The sequence below is a fragment of the Triticum dicoccoides genome, chromosome 4B (assembly GCF_002162155.2).
Source record: "Triticum dicoccoides isolate Atlit2015 ecotype Zavitan chromosome 4B, WEW_v2.0, whole genome shotgun sequence".
NCBI classification, from domain to species: Eukaryota; Viridiplantae; Streptophyta; class Magnoliopsida; order Poales; family Poaceae; genus Triticum; species Triticum dicoccoides.
In genome coordinates this window covers 27,599,431-27,608,334 of record NC_041387.1, presented here as the reverse complement: position 1 = coordinate 27,608,334, position 8,904 = coordinate 27,599,431, and the positions used below count along the sequence as shown (strand labels likewise).

The 8,904-nt window shown below is 41.3% G+C and overlaps 1 protein-coding gene across 1 annotated transcript; it reads right to left on the bottom strand.

Annotated features, from left to right (window-relative positions):
* Positions 1-1,892: 1,892 nt before the first annotated feature.
* LOC119294764 (probable sugar phosphate/phosphate translocator At1g48230) lies at positions 1,893-7,742 on the bottom strand. The gene is made up of 9 exons (XM_037573022.1): positions 7,574-7,742; positions 6,923-7,030; positions 6,627-6,658; positions 6,399-6,449; positions 5,667-5,728; positions 5,333-5,594; positions 3,668-3,933; positions 3,449-3,543; positions 1,893-2,580 (listed from the first exon to the last, which is right to left on the bottom strand). The coding sequence occupies exons 1-9, from the start codon at positions 7,661-7,663 to the stop codon at positions 2,389-2,391; spliced, it is 1,158 nt and encodes a 385-aa protein (XP_037428919.1). The 5' UTR covers positions 7,664-7,742; the 3' UTR covers positions 1,893-2,388.
* Positions 7,743-8,904: the final 1,162 nt, after the last annotated feature.

Here is an 8,904-nt window from a genome sequence, read left to right as displayed (position 1 = left end):
TTAGGAGGATATCATTGTAATGCCACTAAAAAAATAGAGACTATTTTGGGAGCCCCCCACCCCCCAAAAAAAGTATTTAGGGTGGAGGGGAGAAGTTTCGGGGCTATGGCTTCGAGTTGCTCGAAACAACCCAATGTTGTTTACTCGTTACAATGTGTATCTATATGGAGTACAAAAAAAGGAACTTCTTTGCATGGGTGGAGTACAAAAAATTATTGGTATAGTCATATTTGTATCCAAGTATTATCCACCCTGCATAAAATATGGCATTGAGAATATAATTAAGATATGATTTGAGAAAGATAGATTACTTAAACACATCAAAACAACCTTGCCGTTCAGGGCCGGTCCTGGGGTTTTAGGGGCCCGGGGCGAAACTAAATGTCGGGGCCCCTTATAGAGTATGTCGCGGGGACCAACTTTATGGTTATTTCCCTCTTTTTTCGATCGTCTAGGGTTTAACCTTGCACCCGGTGCGGCACATAATTGTTTAAAAAAAATGAGGAGGCAGGATTAAAGGTGCGATCAAATATGACGTGTTTCCAAAAAAAGTGTTACCATATTATGCAAAAATCATGAATTGGTTTATTTCTTGGACGAGTGTTTGCATTTCTGCGCTACAAAAACATATGCTATGCAATCAGTTTAATCAGAGAAGCATATGTACATTACAATTAGCACCCAAGGTAGTGACTCTTAGACATGGTATGAAATTGGCATTTTGTATATGTTTTCTGCAAGCATCACACAGGATAAAATAGATATATCCTCAGTAATTAAAGTACCCGATAAATCTTATTAAAAATGAAATCAATAATATGCATCGCTAGGAAACCCAGTCAATCAATTATCAATGCCCTATTATACCGGTGAAAACGAAATATTGATTATTTTTTATAATCTATTTTTGATTATCATAGTAAAGTCGCTACTCGCTAGGGTAGGTACCTTCTAAAAAAATCAGCTTCTAGTCTCTCGGCGTAGGGATCGGTGATGGGGCATCTCCAGATCTCTGGCTGAAGCTTCACCGGCCACATGTGCGCTAGGTCGTCCGCCGTTGTACTTGCGGTGAGGGCGTGGCGAGGACTACCGATCCGGCGAGGGCGTGGCTTGACCCGGGAGGCGATAAGGCAAAAACGCATCCGCGGAAGCCGCAGCCATCGTGCCTCGTGGGTGAGGTCGATCGTAACAGATGTGTCGCTCTGTGCGCCATCGCTGCTGTTTTTTGAACTAGGCCGTGTGATTTCTGTACGCAGTATCTTGGGCCTGCATGGTCGTTTATTTTTCTTTCAGTGCACGTAGCAGCAGGCCAACGTAACACACATAAACACACATCCCTGGGTGGGGGCCCCTTCGTTCCGGGGGCCCGGGGCGGGCGCCCCCCCTGCCCCTCCTCAGGGCCGGGCCTATTGCCGTTAGAGCGATCCCGATTGCAAACTGTGGGTCGACGATTCCTGCCAACTCTTCGGGACGGCGAGGTTAGGGTTTCTCACCGTGCATAGGTAACGGCGAGATTTGGTGTCAGGTTCTTCAGATCAATTCAATGATTTAACGACGATGATTATGGCTCTAAAGCGTTGCCCATTAGGAGCACATGCATGAAGACTTTAGTGCTATCGTTGACAAGATTAGGCCGACTCTGGTATGAGAGCAGCGACAACAACGGTCGTTCGGTGGTTCATAGACCTCGATGTAATTTTTATTATGTTTGAGGTGCTTTGTAACAAAAAAAAACTTGCATTATAGTTTTCCCCACATTTTTACATGCTCAGACTTTGACAAAACTTGAAAAAATCATAACAGCGCTTGCACGTACACTATCCAACAGAAAGGGCCCATGCATTTGGTGCTTACATACCAGTTCACTGGAAAGGCTCCATGCCACTACCATGTAGAAATATCAGATCAATAGATCATATTATCCAGCGAAAATCCGCATTTGGTACTCATGCTGAAGACAACAAGAACAGCACACATCGGCTTAAGGAATGGAACCTCTGCTATTAGATTTAGCATCTACAAAGATGCCTTACACCATCTATGACCCGACAGCATTTCCATACCCTGGGTTAAGAAATGTCGTATATCTAACATGGACTACCGGAAAAAAATTTCTCAAAATACGCAGGTACAGATAAAAAGTAATGAATCATTCTATCACTGCAACTTTCTCTAATTCACCTCCAGGTGTCTCCTGAAACAGCTTTCCGCGCCAACTAGCAAGGCATCCAAGCAAACGTGTCGTGGAGAAAAGGAACGTGCAAGACCAATCGCTCGATCGGCGGAGCTTCCAAAGAGGGTCTTCTCGTAGTTCTCGGACTATCCAGGAGGAAGATAATAGGATGAAGTTTGCTACCTCAACCGACTCAAAACTTTAGAAAACTGTGGTCATCTGCTACTGAGACCGCCTGTTTGTGTCCGGGTTACATGGGAGATGCGTGATGAAGGGATCAATGGGGCTTCCTCGTCAACAGCTGCAGCTTCTGTTGCCATACTTCCAACTGCCACACCTCCAACAACAGTTTCATCAATACTGTCAATGGAACTGTCGGGTTTGTATATGTTGACAACCTTCTTCTCCTGAAAGAGGAAAAGGAATGTATCAGAGACTGAAGGCAACCATTTCATGACCGGAAGGACAGCAGAACGCTTATATAATGCAACTTGACATCCCCGAGAGACAAACTCTTAAACTAGTATCCGTGGATTAATAAGGTGTTTGTGACCAGATGAGAACCGGAGTGACATACGCTACAAATTGGAACCGTATGTTCTATCAACTTTAGTGGAAGCTAAGCAAAGAAACAGCATGCCAGGCATGTCTGACACTAAGATGGTCGCTGTCAGGTACTCAGATGATTGTAAAAGTTTGTTAGATGATAGAACAAGGATAAGCTCAAGAAATAGGAGATAAAAAAGGCATGTAGGAATAAGAATAGTCATCACTGGGGAGATAAAAAAAGCCTTTTACTAAATGGTGAGAAAACATAGGAATAAGAATAGTCATCTCTAGTCCACAACCATGATGTCCTGTCTGACAACACGATACACATAGGTAGGAATAAAAAAGGCATGTACTAAATGGTGAGAAAACATAGGAATAAGAATAGTCATCACTGGGGAGATAAAAAAAGCCTTTTACTAAATGGTGAGAAAACATAGGAATAAGAATAGTCATCTCTAGTCCACAACCATGATGTCCTGTCTGACAACACGATACACATAGGCAGGGCAAAACAATTGAATTTTTGTACTAGAGGTGTCATACGCCACAACGAATAAAAGTAGGGAGAAGGAAAGAAGAAAAATATATATGAAAAATGCAACAATAATGCCCTCTGAAGTAGTGATACATCAAAGGCTTCTCTTGATGACATTGTACAATGGACGACCTAAAAAGGCTAAAGAAAATTAAATATCGAAACTACAGTGTGATCTGTACACTAACCTTGGTAGCTCTATCAGCAGTGTTATCAATTGGAAGTTGGATTGCTGTCACATCTTTCATCTTCAAATAATTGTACATGACAACGCCAGAGAGCGCTACACATTAAATTACTACAAGTTAGGAGTTTGTTCGCAAAATATATATTCAAAACAGGCATACCAACTTGTTATTACAAGATCCATTTGCAAACTCGACGGAAACTGAATGCATAATAATTACCAACGGCATATCCAATTATGTTGAGGCTTGTAATAGTAGATTCAGGAAAGATAACGGTCGAGAGGGCAATAAGTATCCAATCCTTTAGAACTCCTGCAACTCTGACAGTGACTGCTCCTGTCCTTCCAATAACTAGGAATATGGATATGTTTAACGCAAATGCAGCAAGTGCATTCGAGAAAAATATCCAATAATTGAACTGAATTGGAGAGATGTCCATTTCTGGCTTTTCCAGTAAATACCATGGACCAAATAGGAAGATGAAACTGCATGAAAGAATAATACATTAGATAAATTACATCTTAGAATAAATGTGGAAGACTAAAGCATTTAAGAGACATACAGAACATGCAATATTTAGTTATAATAACCTCAAATGGAAATCATAAAGGCTGTGAAGGAATGTCAACAAAAGATATGCCCACAGCATGTTTTAAAAAGAAACAGCATTGAGCTAGTTATTAGTATTGCCAAACTCTGCTTGTTTTACTTATAGGATAGTGCATATGGTTTGGTTTCTAGTAATACAAAGAAGCTCTTCTGGAATAAACTGAGAGAGATCATACTTAATTAAATCATTATGAGCAAATGGTATTCTAAAGCATGAAAAGGTATGACACTCGTAAGTCATAACAATCGTGAGAAGTCAAATGTTTCTAGATGCATATGTACTTCACAAAGTATAGGATTTCAGCTAACTAGGCTTACGACAAACTTGACTCGACACTCAACTAAACTAGACTTCTTGACTGAAGTGGCAATGCTAAGCAACGGCCAATGGGTTGTAGATGGCTAAACAGAATTTATGGTTCATGCTTAAAAAACAAATATTCCTTGTAAAGTACATTTGACAATAACTTCATGGATATTAATCTAGTACCAAAACATTGTAAAGTAGAGTACTTTATAATGAGTAAAATAGTCATCTAATATAACTTAAGTCCATCAATATATGCATATGATTCTTTGGTTAACATATAGGCAACATATGTTATGAACCTAAATTCACCAATGAACATGAAGACTTCAGTAATATGACCAGCCAAATATAGCAACTTAATTAATTTTGACAACTCATTTGAACTGAGTCCAGGAAAAAAGTACGCAACAGATGTTTGCTAGTAACAACCTCATATAAGAGTCCTAGCATCATATAAAAAAGTCCTAGTGAAAGTTGTCATGAACAGATGAACCTAGCAAATGGGCTTGTTGCATAATGCATGTGTATGTCTACCAGAAACATTACATAATTACAGAGTTTGAACATATGCCAAATAGGATTATATATGTATTTTGATATGCCTTTTGGGAACTACTGATTCGGTTCAGAATATACATACTAAAACCAATAAAAATAGCGTGTTCTAGTTTATTTTTACAAACATATATTACAAATGTAGTTGTGTGGCCTCAATCTCATGTCAAGTTGTCATCTCTATTCCTTAAGTCGGCATCCCTATCCAATCATCTATTAAGCATTAAGAGCATTTAAAATCACTGGCTCATTAGTAGCACTTAAGAGAATTTAAGAAAATGTCTGTTGTCATTTTTCCAAGTATCCTGTTAGATAGAAATGATAATTCACATATTTTTGTACAAGGATTCTGCAAGAGAGAATATAATAAGCAAGCAACTATTCAGAATTTTAGATGAAGTATCTGGTACCTGCAAGGCGCTATGTAATACAGACTTGTAATAGGATTCAGGGTTAATCCCTTTTTTTGGAGGAGGACCTGTGTCAGGACCAGCCTGAGGGCTTCCGCAACAATGCCAGTTACTTGGTATAATGTTCCTATTACATTAAAATGAATCTCCCCATATGATGAAACTACAACACCAACACTGACCAGCACCATGTTCAAGAAAAGGTCCCGTCTTAATTTGTCAGTACCACATAGAACGGCCATTATAAATGTTGCCACAGGCACTGCAATTCGAATTAATTCCAATCAGTACCATATCATAACGACAATATAAGGAAGCTGCGCAGTAAACTCACTCAAAGCCTTGAGCATTTGAATGAAGGCCACTGAAATGTATAAGTATGCTGTATTTCCGAACCTGTAAAATATAAAACAAAAATCAATAACGTTTTGCATGAATATTATGCGAGGGAGGGACATGCTGCGAACACCTGAGTTAAGACAACTCTAAAGAAAAGTAACAAGCTGCCATTCAGTGGATAATAAGTACTCTATGGAGCTTGAGAAGGGAAGTAGTAAATTAACTAAGTTATAAATGGTATAGAATGTTCAATTTGTAAACATAACCAGATTAAGTCAAAGGCTTAATGCCTGTGTAGAAAGCACTCCTTTGTCCATATAGCAACCCATGTCAACTAAGATTGCTATTGCATTAAGCAATTTCACATGATAAGGAAGTTGCATCATCCAATTCCAAGCAACAGGTATATCAGGCAAATAGTGCAATAAGACAGTCCAACGCAAAGAACATAGCAGCACCTGCTAGGTTTGCAAACAACTTCAACACAAACACATAATCATTTCAAGGCAAACAATTCAGTTGATACAAACACCAATGTTGCAAGTATGCCTCTGTGCAATATTAATAGTCGAAATTAGTTTAAGATGCTTCACCATTTTAGGCATATATGCATTCACATACTACATGTCTGCATCGGCTTGCCTTTGCATGTAGGGATATTGTAAAGAAGCCTAGAGAAATAAAAAGAGATTGGAATAAAATTTCATATTGTCTTCAATCAGCTTACCAAAGACTTGACGCAAAGAAGGCACTAATGGGAATTACAGATGTGGCATATCTGCATCAGGGAGGACACAAATTACTATTATTCAGCTTTATACAATGAAGGAACAAAAATGAATGCTCAGCTTTATACAATGAAGGAAGAAAATTGAATGCTCAGCTTTATACAATGAAGGAAGAAAATTGAATGCTCAGCTTTATACAATGAAGGAACAAAAATGAATGCTCTTACATTTGGAAAGTCATCTTGACAGGTGCAACAACCTGGAAAACCAAAATACAAGTGACTCCATTAGCTCATCTAGGAAAAACAAAATGGCGTCACTAGAAAAACTAACGGTTCAATTACAGCTAGTAGCCCAAGCTTTGCATATGTTCTTGCAAGAACAATTGCTGCGTGAGAATATTATTGATTTACAAGTCGTTCTGTTGAAGCAGGCCCACCATTATTCATTAAATAAGAGACGAGATAGTATTGTACAAGGAAAATCGAAGGCTCTAACAGGGAAGTGGCATGGAGAAGCATACCTTGAAAACACGGACTAGGAAGAACGCCACGACTCCAGAAAATGACATGTGAATCATTGTGAGAGTAATGGGAAAGGGGAATTTGAAGTACTTAGGAGATAGCACCCACTGTAAAAATAAACAGATTTTTTTTAGAAAAACATACATACATCATAATCAAAGTCACGTACATAAGAAAGCACATAATACCAAAGACGAAAGGGGTTAAAGAACGCAATGCTTTGGAGTTTGGATCTGCACTATCAGCATGCGAATAGAAGATTCCTCAAATGGTCAACCCTTGGAGCTAGTACATTATACTACAGGTTACCGACAGTGTAATGCAGCAAAACCTTGATTCACCAAACCATAAGCCAGAAACCCCTACAGAGCACCAAATCGGCATTGTAACAGACCGCGCACCAAATCGGCAATCAAGGAAGCATGCATTCACACTAGAGCTATACCAAACTTAATCCGCACTACACCTGAAACCGTCGACGGGAAATGAAATACTAGTACTATGTGAACGAAATCGTGAACGGGACGAATGCTAGCTCATCGTGACGTCGTCACTTGCTCCACTCCGCCGCACAGTGGGACTGGGCGCACACGGTGGTTTCCGAGCGGTGAAGCCGGCGCTGGGGAGGGGGAGGGAGAGGGAGGCCGTACTTTGTTGAAGAGGATGACCCCCGACGAGAGGCAGATGTAGATGAGCAGGTAGAGGTAGGTGAGCAGGAGCTGCCTGCTGATCATCACCATCGCCGTACGCGCCGCGGCGGCGCCCTCCCCCCGCGCGCGGGGTGGGTGCGGCGCCTCGCGTCCTTCAGGGGGCGGGGCGGGGCGGGGTCGCTCGTCCGCGCGCAATGGCGGCGGCCGGGGGCGCGGCGGACCTGCGCCGGTGCGGCGGCGAGGGGGCGGGCGATCTGGCGCGCGCGTACCGCCGCTCGCGGTGGCGGTGCGGAGATTGGGAAGGGGGGCAGCGAGGAGGGGCGGAAATGGGATGCTTTGGAGAAGTCGGTGGGTTTTCTGCAAAAGGTGAGTGAGCGGAATGCCAGCAGTGGAGCGGGGCCTCGCTGCTTTTTTATGGGGTGGTTTTCGCTTATTTTATTGAAACGAGGGAGCGCAAAAAAAAAGAGAGGCGATTTTCTTATTTATTTTTATTAGAACGAGGCGGAATCTTTGGGTGCAAGCGTGCCAGCGAAGTCTGGAAGCAGCGGGTCTCTTGGAGCTCATTAACAAAGCGGCCTGCTATGACCGATCAGGCCCAGTTAACACGAGTCAACTTTTCTCAAAAAAAAAAAAAGTTAACACGAGTCAACTGCTATCCCTGAGCTCAGGGTGCTTCTTTGGCATGTTTAGGGGCAGCATCGTCAATTGACAAAGGGCGAGACCACTCAGCCAACTCGAAGAATGCTGTACTCAGATTTGAATGCGGTGGTTTATAGTTGCTGCAACTTGGTTCGTCCCCTAGTTTTTTTTTTTAAAATGGTTCGTCCCCAAGTTGATTTTAACAAAACGAGGCGGAATCTTTTGGGTGCAAGCGTGTCGGTGAAGTCTGGAAACAGCTAGGTATCTTGGAGTTCGTTAACAAAGCAAACCTGCTATGACCGGTCAGACTCAAGTTACACATGGGTCAAAAACAACGCAGAGTCAACTGCTTGCTGACAATGCGGAGAAGAAACTCAGGCCATTTTCGGTTCACGGCAATTTTGTATGAATTTCAATGGGTAGGAGCTTTGTAGGGAGAATTCGTTTGAAGTCATTTGATTTGTAGAAATCGAGTCTCATTCCTATGTAGGGTAGAAACAAATTCTTCTCATTTAAAAGAAAAGAAATATTTGTCTAGACTCAATGAAATGAATTCCTATCATATGAACCAAATCACATCGTTTTTTATAGGAATTGAAATACTTGCCATCTCACTTCCTGTGATTTTCCTATTCTCATGATATTCCTATCCTATAAATCAAAGGAGGCCTCACAGATGATGTGCTTAATTA